The sequence below is a fragment of the Suricata suricatta genome, chromosome 6 (genome assembly GCF_006229205.1).
Source record: "Suricata suricatta isolate VVHF042 chromosome 6, meerkat_22Aug2017_6uvM2_HiC, whole genome shotgun sequence".
NCBI classification, from domain to species: Eukaryota; Metazoa; Chordata; class Mammalia; order Carnivora; family Herpestidae; genus Suricata; species Suricata suricatta.
The window spans coordinates 65,459,558-65,478,600 of NC_043705.1; the positions used below are offsets into that span (position 1 = coordinate 65,459,558).

A 19,043-nucleotide genomic window follows, 5' to 3' on the forward strand; every position below is an offset into this window, starting at 1 on the left:
AAGACCTAGAGGGATTGCTAGAAGTTGCACAGGGGGAAAAGACTTCCCTCATCTCCTGACTGTATGTCCATTAATTTCTACAAACGTTGTACACTATGTATATAATACTTTCAAAAAAGTATATGCTTTCTGGGTATGAAAATAACATGTTCATTTGAAAATTTTAGATAGAAGAAGATGAAGTAAACATCATCCTATAAAAATTAACATTTTAATTTAGCTTAGTCTTTTACTTAGTCAAACATGTATATTTTAGAAATAAAATCATGGTCCTCTTTTATTGCTTTTTTTTAACTATTGTTTTTCACTTATATCATGTTTTCATGTTGCATCATGTTGTTTAGTACTGTTAAGTTTGCACGTGCATAAAAGCACAAAATAAAAGTCTGCTTAGGTAATGTCCATTAATCCCTGTGACTTCCTGTGTATTTTTCAGAATTCATTACATAAGCAAGTGGAAGAAATGGAGCAAGATAGCCTAGTGACCTTGAATGTTGAGCGCTTAAAAGGAACATATGGTCGTATAACTATAGCGTGGGAAGCTGATGGAAGTATTAGTGATATATTTCCTACCTCAGGAGTGGTATGTAATTTACAAAATTATAGGAGAGTCACTTTTAAATTATGGTTACTATTGATGCATGGGACCAAACCCTGCCTTATGGATGAAGTGTTTGAGTTTGACCATGTCAACACTGGATTCCTACTAATCACCATAGAGAGGGATACAATTTAAGGTTAGTTTTATTGTTGTGATTTTTTGTCCATTTATTCTTTAATACTCAAATTATCTGTAAAAAATGTCCTCTCTTTTTAGGTTCAGTACATAAGTTGGCCAGATCGCGGTGTGTAACATCAGAAGGCTAAAACCAATTACACTGGAGATAAAAATGTGGTTTCAAGATTTGCATAAAATGGAAGCAGTCAATAGGGAATGAATATATGTAAGATAGACGTATGAAAAAGTAGATCAGAATTGCTGAGTGATATAGGTTGAGTTTCCTGTAGATAGACTGAGATTAAGAGTTGTGGGCAGTTTACTGGGTAGACACGCCTATAAGGAAACAATGAAGGTAGGAATGTACACAGGGGCCATTGGTCCCTGGGTAGTTGCACCTGGGGTTAAGTCTGTGAGGAAATTCTGGAGCTGTAGTTTTCCAGAGTTGTTTTCCAGTGGGAGCAAGGAGGCTGAGATTTTGCATCCCTGTTTTAGCCATCCTTCACCTGACACCACCTTCTGGGTGGAGCATAACCCTCAGTGAAAGTGTACTGTAGCTGAAGGCAGTTCCCAGTGACACAAAAGCTTTTATTCCCACAAGTTGGGGTATGGGCACACCAGCCCTAAGAAGGGATATGGGCAGAGATTCACTTTATCTACTATTGGCAGATAGTTTAAAATTGGGGCAGAGGTTGAAGAATGGAATCAGATTGGGTCAGAAAGTAAATGACTCGCAAAGAGAGGGTTTTAAGAATCTTTAGTTCCTAATTGGAAGATGGGTAGTGTTCTTGACTCATCTTGGGTTTTATAGATTTATCCATAAGATTTTCCCCAAGTGCTTCTGTGAAGAGTTCTTTTAAAAGGCCTCTCATAGAGGGATGCAAAACTTGAGAGACTATTGAATGCTGAAAATGAACTGAGAGTTGAAGGGGAAGGGGGAGGGGGGAAAAGAGGTGGTGGTGATGGAGGAGGGCACTTGTGGGGAAGAGCACTGGGTGTTGTATGGAAACCAATTTGACAATAAAATATTATGGAAAAATAAATAAATAAAAGGCCTCTCATGGAATTATCTCAAAAAAGATGGGTGTGTGTTGAATCTACCATTTCTAGGCTTCTGTATCATTTAGAAGATTAGAGCTGCAGTGCCTTAAAAATGTTATGGCAAATTTTATTGCATTGAGTATTTACTTTGATGCAAGTTACCAAAACTATAATTTGTATCTGTCAGGTTCTGTGTGTTCTGAATTATATTTCTCCAATTAATATTTCTTATATCAGCATGATTAAAATGATTTCTAGTTTAAATGCATAATAATATCTTAAGTGTAGACTGTATCTGGAGGAATTAATTATTTTTATTCAAGAGTCAGTAAACTTTTTCCATAAAGGGCCAGATAGTAAATATTTTAGACTTGTGGGCTGTTATGGTCTCTTTCCCAGATTTTCAACTTTGTCTTTGTGACATAATAATAGTGTTAGGTGATATATAACCCTTTGGATTTCACCAAAGGGTAGTAGTGCTCAGACCCTGATTTTATTAATAAAGCTCTTTGCTTTATATCATCAGGTGCCATTTGAGGTGGAGAGATGAGTGTCAACAAAATGGGCCTGGAATGCTAGTTTGAATGATTGAAACTTGTAGTCCTGCTGCTAGAGAGTAGGTTATAAGGTGGGAAGCAATGGGAAATGACATAAAAGGAACCCTATCAGAAAGGATTTCAGATGACTTTTAGCAAATTTGGATTTGACTCTAGATAGTCAAGATACAACAGGAGGAGAGAGAGAGACACTCTAATTTGTATCTCTTTTTGTCTTTCTCTAACTCTATTTTGGTTCATTTATTGTTAAATCATACATGTATTTTAGCCAAAAGAAATAACAATCCTGGCAAAATTTTTGTAGAGAAAAATGTTTAAACTAGTATGTTACCTTCTTTTACTTTTATAGATTTTTCAATATGTTATCTAGGACTTGGATTCCCTGAGAGACTATATACTCTATATTTTAAGAGAATGTAGGATTCAGGATGTGACAATTTTGCTATAGATTTTAACAGGTTGAATTTCAGTAATGGTTTTACCCTTTTCTTTTTCCTAGCAATCTTTCACTTTTAATATTAAAAGCATTTGTTTGGTTTGTAGAATCATATTGTGTTGCTTAAATACCTCTTGTTATTTAAGTTGTGGTCCATATTGAAAGAAAATTTAATCTTTTGATATTCTTACTGCACAGTGATAATTACAAAATAAATAAAACCTTCTTTCTTTAAAATTTTAGATATCATTTTCTGAAGGGCAGGCACTGTCTACAATCACTTTGACTGTTCTTGCTGATGATGTACCAGAGTTATCAGAAATTGTGACCATAAAACTCGTTCATATTACCACACAAGGGATTGAGGACCTATCTAAAGGTGCTACTATTGATCAGAAAAGAAACAGATCTGTGATAACGACTCTGCCCAATGACTCACCTTACGGCTTAGTGGGTTGGCATGCTGAATTTCTCTTCATTAAAGTAGCAGAGCCTAAAGGTAAGTGTTGTTAAATATTTTTCAGGTTCTAGTAAATTTTATTGGGTAATTTAACTCTAATGTTTACTAGGAATATAAGTCCCTTTGTGTGTGTGTGTGTGTGTGTGTGTGTTCAGGTGTCAGTTAAACATCAACTCTTAATTTTGGCTCAGGTAATGATCTCACGGTTTGAGTTCAAACCCTCCTTCTAGCTCCAGAGCACTGCGTGGGATTCTCTTTTCCTCCCTCCATCTCTCTCTTTCTCTACCCCTTCCATACTCACTGTTTCTCTCAAAATAAATAAACTTATATATATATATATGTATACACACACACACATACACACACATACACACTTACATATATTCAGTTTGACAGATCATATTTAATCCTTTTACTTTTTGTTTATTAAATTTTATGATCATGTACTCAGTAATGGTGCTATAAGAAATATGTTTACTCTTTTGAGATATTACTATCATAATAGAAACATTAATATTTTAGTAAGTCATTGCAGTAAAGGTGACTGGTGTTTGTTTTACTTCCTCTTTTTCATCCTTTATCTGTCTGTTGTCTTTCCATACTTAGATTCCTCTCTATAGATTTTTAACAGTTATAGGGAACAATAAGCAACACAGTGAAATGCACATGGTACTCAAGCTATTGTTAAACCCCAAAGCAGTAATTAGAATAATATTTTTTCTGTGAAGTATAAGTAATCAGTCTATTTCCTTTAAGCTTAGTGCTAAAATCTCTGCCTAAATAACTGCTTATATCAGCTGTAGGATAAATATATTTTTTAGATAAATGCCCTTTGACTTATTTGAACAAACGTATTTGAACATACATGATGTGTATTTATTTCGAATATTTTGTGCAAAGGCTCTAAAATTTTCAGACAGGAACATGGACATCTTTCAAGGCCCTTTCATTTAAGTAGTGGACTGGAAAAAATGGCATTTAATTATGCATCTGGGCCTTTCTTTGTCTGTATATATGGGAACCAAAGCAGTAGAATTGGAATATGTTCATTTATTCATTCAACAAGCCTTTGAAGCACCTAGTAAGTGCCACAAATTGGCTGTGTTCTCTGGAAACAAAGACATAGTTGTAGGTCCTTAGAAACTCACAGAACAGTGGGGAAGATTAGCATGCATTTTTCCCCCCATTTACAAGGCAAATTTAATTTTAAAAATCAAAGAAATGAAATAAGAAATAGGCGCTGTGAAATACTTAGATCCTTGTGATAGACACCTCACTATAAGATCAAAATTATTGACTGTTCATCTAATCATTAAGTTATTAAAGGATAACTCTGTGTGTTTACTTTTTCTTTTTTGAAAAATCTTTGCATTTGTAATTAGCACCTCCGTCAACCTTCACATAGGTACTTAAGATTTTCAGCAGTTTCTGTTAAGGTACATGATACTGTGCAACATAGACGGGTGCATTAGAGAACTTGAAGTGAGAGTTTGGAACTGGGGTATGATGTATGATGATTCTCGGCACAACTTTGGGGACATGGGGGACAAAGCACAAAATCTTACTTGGGACTATACTTTGGGGTAGTGTGGAAAATTCCGCCCAAAGTGCTTGGAATGGTGTCACCTACAAATAGAAAAGCTTGTTTATTTGAGGCATGTGTATTTTACAGAGAACATCACCATTCTTCATTTACCAATTGTTCGACATAAAGGACTGTTTGGGGACATTGCCATTCACTTGATGGCTAACCCCAATTTCTTACTGCATATCGATAATCAAGCTACTGAGAATGAAGATTATGTGTTACAAGAAACAATAATAGTGATGAAAGAAAACATAAAAGAAACTTACATCAAAGTTGCCATTTTGCCGGTGAGTTTAGGTTGCAATGAATAGAATGTAAAATAAAAGAAAATACTCCTAAAGATAAAATTGTAATGCTCTTAAAGATAAAAATCCTGAAAAGATTGCTTTTACATGTAAAATTGTGAATATTCTAATTTTTTCACCCATCCTAACATTTAATAATAACAAATGAGTATTTTTTATAACTGGTAAACTTAATATGTTTATTAATGATGTATATTTATTTTTGAACTAGAATATTGTTTGAATGACCTTTGAAGCATGGAATTTACATTTGATTATATATTTCATTCCATCCACTCTTTTGCTGGTTAGTTGTTTTGAACTAATTAGTGAATGAATAAAATGCCTAAGTTAATCTGCTTATTTTTATTGTTGGTTTGATAGTACAGTATTTTCATATCATGATATTATTATTAAAATAAAGATTATTCATCAGATGGTTTGGATCTGGTTTTAGTGTTTTCTCATGTATATAATAGAATAAGTGTATAATCTGTACTAATTCACAAGAAACAGAGTGGTTATTAGTGTTATCTGTAATATATAATATCTAATATTGTAGTATGTGTTACCATATTATATATAACAATGTTAATGATAAATGTATAATATATTATTAAATAAAGATAATATTGCATAGTAATATTGGTGATACTAATAGCCATATTAATATTAGTGGTAACAGTGGCTTCTGGAAAGGACATTCTAGGAGGGACATAGGAATGGGACAGAATAGAAGTTTCCCGTTCACTGTGCATTATTTCTATTTTTTGAAAAATATTATCACCTATTCCAAAATAAAGTAACAGTTTTTGAAAAGTTAATTAGAATATAGGATAATGTCTAGATTTACAAGTCTAGAACTTTTACTTTTAAGATGTAAGCAGCATTTACCATTTCTCCTATATTTGTGGGATATTATATACATAAAGCCTATTCAATAGGATATAGTCAAAATTGTGTGGATTAAAAAAAAATTATTTTACTTGCTAATGAGTATTAGACTTCAGTTAAAACTTCACTGATAAGCTTGAATATCCCCTAAGATTCTGAAGTTGTCAGTGGGAAAGTATCAAAATATAAAAAGGAATCGTTTTTATGTATGGAAGAAGTGCCCATTCCGGTGGACAATTATTCTTTACTGAAAAGTAATCAGATTTCCAAGGCAAATTCAATATATTTTAAAAAATGGAATACTATGTCTCCTGTTTGTACACCCCGCCCACCCCCAGGATAAAGCTCCTGAGTTGGAAGAAGGATTTATTGTCAACATCACTGTGGTGTACCTGGTGAATTCTGACTTTTCTGCAGGACAGCCAAGTGTGCGGAGACCTGGGATGGAAATAGTTGAGATAATGATCGAAGAAAATGATGATCCCAGAGGAATTTTTAACTTTCATGTTACCACAGTGAGATGAACTTTATTGTATTTATAGTAATACAGATGCTTCTACCTGCTGATTTGGTCAATGTTATATATCTTCTGCAAAATAATTGGTTTTAGTTATAGATATTTATAAATACCTGCCTTAAATTTTGTCTTACAGACTAATTCTTAATTCTCTTGTGTTAGACCAAAGGGTTAAGCAGGTATATTTTCATGAAATTTAAATTTAAGAATTCTGAAAACACCTACTATGCGTATTTATATCTGACTAGTGATTTCTACTTTAAAGGGTGAAATAAAAGAAATAGAAGAAGAAATAATAAATTTAGAAAGTAGTGATGGAACGTCTAGCTGGCTCAGACATTTGAGTGTCCTGTCTGACGCTTGATTTCAGCTCAGATCATGATCTCTGGTTCATGAGTTCAAGCCCCTCATTGGGTTCTGTGCTGACAACATGGAGCCTGCTTAGGATTCTCTTTTTCCCTTTCCCCCTGTCCCTCCCCACTCTTTCGCTCTTTCTCTCTGTCTCTCCCCGCCTCTCAAAATAAGTAAATAAATAAATAAGCTTAAAAAAAGGAAAGTGATGATGACATATAAGATGTTAATTTTGTCTTGTATTTAACTATATTCTTTAAAGGATTTTGGTGGAGTTATTACTGCCTATGAGTTGCCTCCCCCGCTGAATATTCTTCAAGTTCCTGTCGTCCGGATGGCTGGAAGCTTTGGGGCAGTAAATGTTTACTGGAAAGCAACACTGGGTAGTGCTGACCTGGAAGACTTTAAGCCATCTCATGGGATTCTTGAATTTGCAGAAAAACAAGTATGCTAATTAAGAACATATTAGCAACTTTTGGTTGTACTTGAAACATCTTATAGATACCCATCAATGAACATGCATTAGTGACTGCTAAATGTATTACACTTTTTGTTTGTATATTAAGCCAAACAGAACTCTTATTGATTAATATAATTTATTAATGGACATAGGAAGAGAACATAAAGAAACAAAAATCTCACCCTTTTCTGAACTGTCCTACCTCATTTAATTTTAAGGCAAAGTTAAAGGAGGATAATGAATGGCGTAGAAGTGCCTAAGAATGTATAAAAAATTTGCTCATGAGTCTCATAATTCCTATGAATTTTAGGTTTTGTTTATTCTCTTTATTTCTTAATGCTTGTCAATACAGATAACTTGTTTAGGATTTGCACTAAACATGTGGACATTTTATTACTTAATATCCAAAAATTTTTGTGATAATTAAAAACAAGACTTTTTAAAATGATAGAGAAGAGGCAAATTAATCAGATATAAAAAATTGAAAAATAATATTTTAGATTGGGGTCAAAGTATTCTTTAAGAGTTATAAGTTTTACAAACTGAACATTTTGTAATATGCTATATGAAGCCTGATTTTGCTGAGACAGATTTCTACAGTATGCATCAGCCTATTAGTTGCTGCTGAAAAATAAGCATACAGGTTAGACTTTCCTGTACATAATGGTCTATTATTATTAATATTTGAAATCATGAGTTTTTAACAAATTTAGAATTTTAAAACATTTCCTACTAAAAGGAGGGAAAATAGAGATTTTTATACTAATGGTAGAAACAAATATCTTGATTTTTCTTCGAAGTAGCATTCCACCTTTACTATATTACCAGCACTTTATTTCGTGTATGAGGTTGAAGTCCTATTATTTAACAGTACCTTAAGATCACTGTCACTCTTAAAGTTAATGTCCTCTAAGGAAGTATTCTGTATTTTACAGTATAGAGTTGAGGTGCCTACATTTTAATAAGGTTCCATTTTAGCGTTTGATTTTCTTCAGGTTTCTGCTTCTGAGTATGGATCCAGATTTCTCATTTTTCTCTTTTATTAAAGGTCGTAGGTAGATTTATGTAAAAAAACATCATTTTCTATAAATGTCTGTATCAAAATACTGGAATTTCCCTCTGAGATATAGAAAAAAATTTAAATGTAGAGATACAGGTAGAATATTTTTATGACCAATAGTGAAATCACAAGCTGGGCCAAGGTTTACTTATTTATAAGTTATAAAAATGTTTAACATAGACCTTAATAAATGTATAAAATCCTGATCACAAACATTTTCTTCCTACCTTTCTTTAACATTGTAAGAGTGATATTTGAAACCACAGGTATTTGTTCTAACTGCCGAAGCCATGGTCATTTCTATGGTACCATTGTATATCAGGTAATATTAATGCTAAGTATACTAAGGTTTATATTTGTGCAGTGGTTTTTAGAGCCTATATGTCATTTTAAATATTTTTGTTCAAGAATCAGGCTTCATTGGCTTTTGTATACATAAATAACACTATATTTTATTACTATGTAATTCCCTTATATTGAAAATAATAGACTGTAAATTTTTGATTTGAAATACTAAATAATATATATGATTTTAAAATAATATTATGAATATAATGGGACAAAATATTTTTATACTATGTTTTTATCAACTAAAAGTTTAAATATATGTGATCAAAAATTGCTTTTACATGATATCCTCCTTGCTTCTTAACCCTCCTCTCATCCCTCCCTTCTTTCTCTCCCTCCTTTTCCTTCTTTCTTCCTTCTTTTCTTTTGTAGGTTACTGCAGTGATAGAAATTACCATAATCGATGATGCTGAACTTGAACTCATGGAGACATTCAATATCTCCTTAATCAAGGTGACTGGAGGTGGCAGGCTTGGCGATGATGTTGTGGTAACTGTTGTTATTCCACAAAATGATTCCCCGTTTGGAGTATTTGGATTTGAAGAAAAGACTGTAAGTTAAATATTATCAGGGGGAGGGTGGCTTCCCGTAAGCTAATTTGTTTTGTAAATTTAGAAGAAAGTTATCTTTTATTAAAAAAAAAAAAACTATTACCTCCCACTCATGATTTTCTGCTCAAGAGTCCTTGAGGTTGGTTGGCTGTTGAATTAAGGGCCAGTCCTCTAATCTGTGTTTGACAGTAATGAGTCATTCAAGATCAGGCAATGGGAACAAATTCTTATTTATTGGGTATCAGGTACCAAGATCTTGTTTCTGTCCATACATTGTGTTCTCAGCTGGTCTTGCTCCAGACTACCATCCTGATCACAAGGGAAGATTTTGTCATGGATCTAAATGTTACACCCTAGGATGCATTTAGTTGGGGAGGGACTTATTTTACCCACCCTTCTGGTACTCTGTCTTATATTGAACAAAACACCACAGTCACCCCCCTAAAGTGTTACTTTGTATTTTTTCTTTCCTCCCTCTTACTTCCCATTGGTTGTTTTCTTCCAGGACCTGCAAGAGGGAAGCCAATTACTATTATTGGTTTAATGGCTAAGGGAGAAAAAACGTAACCATTTATGCAGCCAGATTTGGTGACTAATGCTAAATTATCTCTACATCTTAAATATTAAAAATTGTTAAAAGGATATCATAATTAGTACATGATTTTATATCACCATTTTTAACACTCTTTTAAAGGAAATTCCAAGGTGAAATAACCATAATTATATTTAGATAATCCTGATATACACAAGTTTTCTGGATCTGTAAGTCACCATTCCCTTTACTGGATCACTTACAGGTATTCAGTAATTCATAATAGATCATTTAAAATAATAAACAGATTGTTCCCAGTGCTCATTGACTTTACTGTTTTGTGGATGAAAGGCTAGACTTAAAACTTGCCCATTAGAGCGGGGCTTCCAGATGCTCCAAATTTTAAATAAACCCTAATAATCACATATTGACTAGATTTTGAAGTTTCAATTTCATTTTTTTTCTTTTTTTTTACTTAATAGTTTATTGTCAAGAAGTTTCAACTTCATAAGAGAATGGGAACCATGAGAGGGACAGGACACACTTCTGCTGTAGCCTTATAAAACTCTCTTTCTCGGGAAAGGAGTAAGCAGAAGTGTTTGTTAAGGAGTGGTAGATTCACAAGAGTGGCTGTGAATGTTTCTTAAACAACATGAAAAGTCTTGGAAACATAAAGCTATTAGCATAAAGAAGAGAGTAAAAGGCATCCGTAATATTATTAACCTACGATACAGACATCATTAATGGTTTTTTTATTTCCATCTATGCTTTTTTCTTTGCGTATGTAAAAAATATTTTAATCCATATAAATATTATTTAATTTTTATAACATGTCTGTTAGCTTCTGAGATTGTGGATAAAAGGTTCAGGGTTTCATTCAAATCTCTGGTGGTAAAACCTTAACATAAATGTTTGCCTTTAACTTTGTCATGCTTTTGGACTCTTAGGCATTAGACGGTATGTGTATAAGCTTCTCCCACTGTTAGGGAAAATGAAGAGTTATATTACTATTCATAAGTAAGTTTCATTTATTTTATCTTAACTACTCCTGTAAACTTTAGTGCACCCTTAGCCTGAGAACTCATATCTTACTATAATAACCTTAAGTTTCCAATTTGTCTTATAGTCTAAAGTGAGAGTGAGGTCACCCAATTCCTACTGTGTTATTTGTCATAAGCTTTGCTGTGGGGAGTAAATGAGTCGATGTATGTAAAGCACTTAAAACTGACTCATACACATAGGAGGTGTCAATTGCTACTTTTTTCATTAGTAGTATCAGCAGCAGCTTGTTGCTTAGCCTTTTTTTATACTCTGTGTTTCTTACTGCCAAAGGCTCTTGATAACACAAAATTTTGGTTTTAACATGTATCTAAGATACACAGTATTGTGCATATAGTGAACATTTTGTTAGCATTATTTGATGACACAGATTAGATTTAGAACTGAACAATATTGAAGAGAGATTATTAATATAAATCTTTCAGAACAAATAAGCTGCTCACGAGGGCAGTATGGTAACTATACCTAAGTACTGGCAATAGCACAGGTTCAACAAATCTTGTGAAACCTAAACTGTCATGTCAATATCTCTGGAAACAAAAAGGACTTATATATGAATGATAAGGTTATAGCAGGTTTCTTCTTTCTCACTTGGTTTCTTATTTAATATTTTTGTTCTCTGAGACGTGGTCTGAATAGCACTGGCTGTGGAGTCAGAACATCTGAACCAGAAGGGGAGGCGTCTCTTTTCCATATATGTGTGTATATCCAGCTTCCAAATTTCTTAGAGCTTTTGTGAGGCTTAAATAAGATAAGGTATATGCCAGGATTGACATATACTAGAAGCACAATACACTGGGTTTTGTATGGAAACCAATCTGACAATAAATTACATTAAAGAAAGAAAGAAGCTCAATAAATATTAGTTGGCTCTAAGTCTCTGCTCTTGGAACCAGTACAAAATCTCATGAAAAACAAACCAAATTTGTATTGGACACTTAGGTATCTGTCTTGAAAATGAAGCATTGTTATATATTTTTGTATTTACGTAACAGGTGGATATTTTAGGCTCAGTTTGCACTTGGCTTACCCAGATCAGTGTATGCAATTTCCATCCAACCAAGTCTCTTAATAAGGAACTTGTATAAAAAATAGATAGTACAAGTAAATTAACATACTGAATTTCCATCTCTCTGTCTGGTTAATAAAAACCTCTTTTAAATTTGGACCTATTCCTGAAGCCAAGACTACACTGTATGTTAGCTAACTTGAGAATAAATTAAAAACATAAAATAATATAAATAAATTTGGACTTACTAAAATTGGCAAATTGCAGAATTAGGAGGACACTTGCAGTCTGTATTATCTCTGGAGCCTTACTCCATTAACAAAGAACTCCTAAATCTTACTTCCTTAAGATAGTAAGAGTTTATTTTTTCTTCCTTCAGAAGCCCTACATCCTTGGTTTTAGCAGGGTCTTCTGGATACCTCTTATCCAACTGGTATCTCAAGGACCAGCTTCTTTCCTTTATGACTCTGTCCTGGGTCCTGGAAGTCCTCACTAGTCACCCAGCACATGGAGAAAAAAGGACCTTGGAATGTTTTATGGGAAGTTGATGCAGACTGTTGGAACATACATCACTTCCTGTATGTTCTCTTGGCCAGAATTCAGTCACATGCTCTACCTTATTACAGGAGAGGCTAGGAAATGCCAAGTAGCAGAGTGTCTAGGACAAAAAAGAAATGGGGTTTGGTAAAGCATTTTTTTTTCTGCCACATGATTGTAACTCGCCATGTACAGATATCTAAATTGAAAAGTTGCAGTCTTGTCTACGGCCATTACCACCCTGAATGTGCCCGATCTCGTCTGAAAAGTTGCAGTCTTTGCAAATAGAAATAAGATTGTTTTTCCTGCTCCTTTTTTCCCCCCACTTACTGTATTTTCTTTCTTTTAGGTGATGGTTGATGAATCTCTCTTGTCTGATGACCCTGATTCATATGTGACATTGACAGTTGTCCGGTCCCTTGGAGGAAAAGGAGCTGTTCGACTTCAGTGGACCATAGATGAGACAGCTAAAAATGATCTCAGGCCGTTGAATGGGACACTTCTTTTTGATGAGGTATAGTCAGCATCAGGACGCCTGTAATTTTTCTTGAACTTGTGTTTGTTTTTTTCCCACAGTATGGCTTATGAATTCATATGATAGTATTTACTATGTCTAGAATTTATTTGAAATCATATGCATCTTGGAGGAAAGTCACCCCCACCCCGATGTCTGAAATCTAATTTAATTTCAGACACTGCCTCCATTTCTCAACATTTCGTCTCCTGATCCCATCAATCGACTGGACATCTGGAAGTTATCCCCATTTCCACCCATTCTGTAATTCTGGTGTAAATTTGATCACGAGTTTTCATGTATTTTTAGACAACTTAGGGGTTATGTTAATTTCCCCCTTCTTTCCAATTAAAAACTTAAATGGGATTTATAGTCAGTGCTAATTTTTACATAGTAATTTGTTCTAGAAGCAACTCATAATTCTAAGGTACAAAAAGACACACTTGAACAAATGCTTATGGACATAAACATTATTCTACTAATGAGAACACTCAAAGTTTGGCTTTGATCAATCCAGAAAATTTCTTATTCTTCTTATTTGCTGTAGACAGAGTCTCAAAAGACCATTACGTTGCATGCGCTTCATGATACTGTGTTGGAGGAGGATAGGCATTTTACCATTCAGCTGATACCAATTGATGAGGTAGAAATATCTCCAATGAAAGGTAAGAGAAATTCACATTTTAGAAATTAAAAAGTAGATACTCAGGAGAATATAACTAAATAATGAATAGTTACAAAGTTAAGTTTCATAATTCCGAAAATGTTTGCTGAAACATAAGATTTCCCACTTGTATGACAGCAAAAGAATTCTTAAAACTGAAATTCTAATACCTGAATTGATAAAGTCATATGTCAGTGATTTTATAATACCTAGATGTGTGATTTTTTAAACATGTTTGTTGTAGTGTTGTTTATAAAATAAAATATGGAAGCTTCCTAAATGGTCTATGAATAGGAGACCGGTTAAATGTGACAGAGTACCATGTAAGTATTCAAAAAGATATAGCAGAAAAAGCCTTAATTACATTAAAAATTAAAAACACTCAGTTACATAGTTAGTTGCTGTGTTAGAGCAGGCTTCAGAACATGTTCAGAGTTATCCCATTTTATGATGTGCATGTTATAAATGTGTTTGGAATTATTTACTTGAAATGTTGATAATGGAATATGATAACATATCATTCTACATGTATTTCTAATTGTCACATATGGCTTTATTTATAATAAAATATTATTTTAAAACTTAGCATATTATGTCTGTTTCAGCCTAGCTATGTCTATTTTCATCTGAAAGTGATTACTTTGATATTTTGACATTTCAGAAATAAGCATCATAATTCTTATTTGTCTGTGGTCCATATGAAAAATTGTTTCTTATCTGGAGGGAAAGGATTAATGGTTCTAAAGTGATTGCACTGTGGTACAGACAGTAATAACCATTAAAAAAAAATGGCCCAGCAACTTTGATATGAAAACTTAGTGACGTACATGCCCCTTTTTTGCCATCAGCAGCTCCATTCTATGGAGCAGAATTCTTTTTTGGCCAAAAAATGCATTTTTCTCTGGAGTACTTTCCAACAAACTTCTGAGGGAGTCATATGATTATACCATATTCTTCCATACATCTTAAGTTACCTCAGTTGTCTACATCACACTAATGTTGGATTGGTCATATAGACTAACTAGACATAAGAATAAGAATATACCTATGGCTGAGGATGAATTATTTACTAATATAAAAAATTCATAATATATTTTGAACTGTGGCATACTTGGACATGACAAACCACTCTTGGTGCCAATGAAAAGTGAGAATATAGTGACTCAGTCCTTTGTCTCATAAGACCCTAATATTAGCTTCTGGAAACAGTTTCCTTCAAGTAACTGCTAAATTATAATCTGAATACTCATATTACTTCATATTACTTGCTATAATTTTTCTTTAATATTTGACTCATTTTTTTTATAAAATCTTGTAAGCAAATTGCAGAGTCAGAAAATTAAAACTCAAAAATGCCTCTAGCATTCTTACTTTTGCCATATAGCTAGTTGCAGTGAACTGCAAAATAGTTACTGCAGAAGTGAATTAATGCAAATGGTAGAAGAGTACTCACTTATCGTAAGAGTGATAGTGGAATTATTGCCCACCTTCTCCTGCCCTTTTTCATTTAAATATGATCTAGGGCATATAACATGCCTCAGTGTCTTGAGTGCCTTATTGTGCTTAAATAATTTGATTTGTAAAGTGAGGATATGTGAGGATAATGTTAGTACCTAATTTATATGATTGTCATGACCACTGACTCACAAGATTAGTATATGTAAAGTGCTGAGAATTTTGCCAGCCATATAGTAAGCGAATACATGTGTTTGCTTCTTACATGTCATGCATCATCTTCCACTCAGGTAGCGCATCAATAATCATTCGGGGAGATAAGGGAACATCAGGAGAAGTTGGGATTGCTCCGTCATCTAGGCATGTCCTCATTGGGGAACCCTCAGGAAGGTATAATGGTACTTCTATCATCAGGTAAGGGCTTCATGATTTTTCTTTGCTTAGGTGGAGATTTTGAACTTCTATTTAAAATCATCAGTCTTTTTATGCATAAGTACGTTGTTTTCATTATATACATATTCTTCAGGCATCATCATTTTATATTTTAGTAACATCCCATGGAAAGTAGAAAAAATTATGGTAAAAATTAAGGACGAATGCTAACCTATCCTGAAGTTAGATCATGAAGAATATTTAGGGAGAGCTTCAACAAAAATGTCCTGATCATATGGTTGCATATTCACCAATCTTCACATCGAACAGTTGTGACTGCTACTTGGGTGATTTGCACAGCCCATGACATGGAAAGCACCTTGAGTTAACATCAGGAGATCTGATGCTTTCACCCCATTCTATCACCGACCATGTCAAATAAGAGACTTACTTCCTCTCTGTAACCTTATGTCTTAGCTAGAAAATCATTCCTTTGAAAATCCTGTGGATCAAACATTTTATGATTCTAAGTGTTCTAAAATTAGGGCCTAATATGTAACTAAAGTAGTATGATCATAGACAATATTGTTTATTACAAATTTTGTCATGAAGAGTGGGATAGCTATCAATGAAACAACTGAATTTGGGCTTAATACTTTATCTTTTTGATAGTTTTCCTTTAGTAGTTCATGTGTCAAGTGCTGATTTTTAAGAGAACTGTGTTAGACTATTCGTATTTTGCACCTTGTGTATTACATGAAAAGTCTATAATTAGTTTCTTTTAAATGCCTTTAAAAGAATATGGGTTTTGCCCATACTATTGTTGAAAGATAGAGAAAATATTTAGGAGATATATTTAGGAAAAGTTATTTCAACAAATATGTCCTGATTATACCTCTGTTTATTACAGCATCACTCGTGGCTCAGTGATTTGGGGGGAAGTCACCGTGTACTGGAGGATATTCCCTCCTTCTGTGGGAGAATTTGCTGAAATATCAGGAGAATTGACCATGCAAGATGGACAGTCTGCAGCAGTTGTAATAATACAGGTATCAATATTACTGGTTTCTGCCCTTTGTGTGTTGTGTGTGTGTGTGTGTGTGTGTGTGTATCTGTGTAGGTGGTGGGGTGGTTGGCGGTGGTTGATATCCCTGAGTTTGTTGCTGTTGTTTACATGATAGGTATTTTTCTTTAAATGTTATCGATCCTACAATGTTAATGGCTCTTTGTGTCCTTCTCTAGGCTTTGAATGATGACATTCCCGAGGAGAAGAGCTTCTATGAGTTTCAGCTCACTGGGGTCAGTGAGGGGGGGATACTGAGTGAATCCCGCAGCACTGCCAGCATCACAGTGGTGGCCAGTGACTTTCCCTATGGCCGATTCTCCTTTTCACATGAGCAACTTCGAGTGTCCGAAGAAGCCAAAAGGGTAGAGTGTAAAATCCTTATCTTAAATATCATTTTTAGTTTAGTGAGTGATCTCTTTTTGCAAAGTTGGATTAAGCTTTAATTTAAATATTAAGACTTAATATGGCAAGTTATAGTCTGAGTGATTTTTACAAAGTGTTTCCTTGTTCATATTTCATAGTTTTCACAAACTGATTAATTTCCTAAGATCCTAATTTTAAGATATAATCTATAAATTCTATACTTTTCTATGTAATCTTAACATAACCCTGGTAAACATAGGCTTTTTAGTTAGAAATGATAAAAATTAAGTATTGTCTGGTCGATTAAACGTCCAAATCCAATAAAAGCTGCTTCTTGCATAGGTGAACATCCCAGTCACCCGTTCAGGTGGATCATTTGGCCTCGTGAGACTCTGGTATGAGACCGTGAGTGGGACAGCAGAGGCAGGCTTGGACTTTGTCCCCGCGGTGGGGGACCTCCTCTTTGAAGCACAGGAGATGGCAAAAAGTGTGCAGGTTGAAATACTTGATGATGGTCTTCCGGAAGGCCCAGAGGAATTTTCTCTAGTAATTACAAAGGTGGAACTCCTGGGAAGGTAATGAAAATTAGGAAAAAGAAAACAAATGAGAGAGGGAGCGAGAGAGAGAGAATGAGAGAATATGTTGTGTAGGCCTTAATACTGAACTTACTCTTTTTCAGATTTATGTGACAGGGACAGGACATATGATAAAGAATGTTAATTATGTAGTGTTATAAAATACATTTTCCCCCTGAAAGTTGAAAGTATGTTGTTTTTGTTGTGAGAATTCACTCTGGGTACTCAAAGAATTGAACATGTCATGGGCCTGTAATGATTTGGTGAGGAAATGGAGGTCATAGAGAGCTAGTGTGGTGGAATTTACTTTCCCTTCCCTCTGCCTCTATACCTGTGAAAGGACTGAGTGAATCCTTTCTTTGGTATCTCTGAAGGCCACAGTATCTTCTGTGGAGGAATGAGGTGGTTGCTTACCACTGGCAGTTTCTAAGTGGTGAAAACTTTGGGTCAAAGATAGTTGTTAACTGTGCACCATGATTTTGTTGAAGATCAAGAATTAATCATATTGAGCCTGTCTCACTCCCTGATTTAGTGGGAGCAGACTTGATGGACAAAGGCAGAAACTCCCTATGCATGCCGAAATACCCACTGCTGGAGTAGCCTAAGGAGCACTCCTGCTCTGACAGATTACACAGAATCTGCAACTAGAATCATGTTCACATTTATATGGTTTTTTATCTTGAGAAAGAAAGAGAGGGAGAGAGAATCCCAAGCAGGCTTTGTGCTGTCAGCATAGAGCCCGACATGGAGCTCAAACTCACAGACCCTGAGATCATGACCTGAGCTGAAATAGAGTCAGATACTCACTGAACTGAGCCCCTCATGCGAAGCTATATTTATGTGACTCTCAAAGGAATTTGTCTTGTGCATGACAGTGTTTTTGCATCTGTTATATGAATGCCATGCTTTAAAAGCTTTTCCCAACTAAAATATTTCACTACATGACTTAGGTACATTATATGTCATTCCACTGGGAAAAAAATATTGTGGATTTGTGTACACTTTGTCTTAAATTTCCCAGAAATGATTCTGTGTCTGGCAATGGGAATTAATTTTTTTTTTACTGGAAAAATAACTATTGTGTTCAGAACTAAAGGAATTGCTTCTTGGTGCTAGCAGCCTTAATGACTTTGAGCCTGTTGAAGTGCGAGTCTTGCTCAGGGGCTGGCATGCACCCCCTGTGACAGTGTTAGGATCGGGGCATCCCTGAAGCATGGAGCCAGGTGCACCGACAAGTTCTTAGAGCGCTTCTCAAAGCAGTTCGACTCTTGAATGTAGTGGAGGCAGTCTCAGTGGATGCCAGTGGTCCTCTGCATCTTCATATCACACCACACCGGACGGAATCTGCCCTTAGAGGCAGACATTACCAGTAAAGGGGCTTTTTTTTTTTGGCCAAGTAGGTGCCTTCAGTGGCCCCCTGGGGTATCTTGATGCTCAGACCAATGTTTTTACAGTATCATGGGAGCCTCTTCTTGCAGTTTATCCAAGCAGAACTCTCTTTTTCTTCTTCTTCTTTTTTTTTTTTAATGTTTATTTATATTTGAAAGAGAGTGAGACAGAGTACAAGCAGGGGAGGGTCAGAGAGAGAGAGGGAGACAGAGAATCTGAAGCAGGCTCCAGGCTCAGAGCTAT

The 19,043-nt window shown here is 34.7% G+C and overlaps 1 protein-coding gene across 1 annotated transcript in view; it reads left to right on the forward strand.

Moving 5' to 3' along the window:
• The window catches only part of ADGRV1 (adhesion G protein-coupled receptor V1), a 506,381-nt gene that overhangs the window by 143,947 nt on the left and 343,391 nt on the right, over positions 1-19,043 (forward strand). Inside the window, exons 53-64 of the mRNA XM_029942597.1 lie at positions 437-583; positions 2,996-3,251; positions 4,885-5,087; positions 6,317-6,493; positions 7,109-7,291; positions 9,087-9,266; positions 12,752-12,916; positions 13,464-13,581; positions 15,326-15,449; positions 16,318-16,456; positions 16,650-16,835; positions 17,179-17,411. Coding sequence (XP_029798457.1) covers positions 437-583; positions 2,996-3,251; positions 4,885-5,087; positions 6,317-6,493; positions 7,109-7,291; positions 9,087-9,266; positions 12,752-12,916; positions 13,464-13,581; positions 15,326-15,449; positions 16,318-16,456; positions 16,650-16,835; positions 17,179-17,411 — 2,111 coding nt within the window. The remainder of the gene's footprint in view (positions 1-436; positions 584-2,995; positions 3,252-4,884; positions 5,088-6,316; positions 6,494-7,108; positions 7,292-9,086; positions 9,267-12,751; positions 12,917-13,463; positions 13,582-15,325; positions 15,450-16,317; positions 16,457-16,649; positions 16,836-17,178; positions 17,412-19,043) is intronic.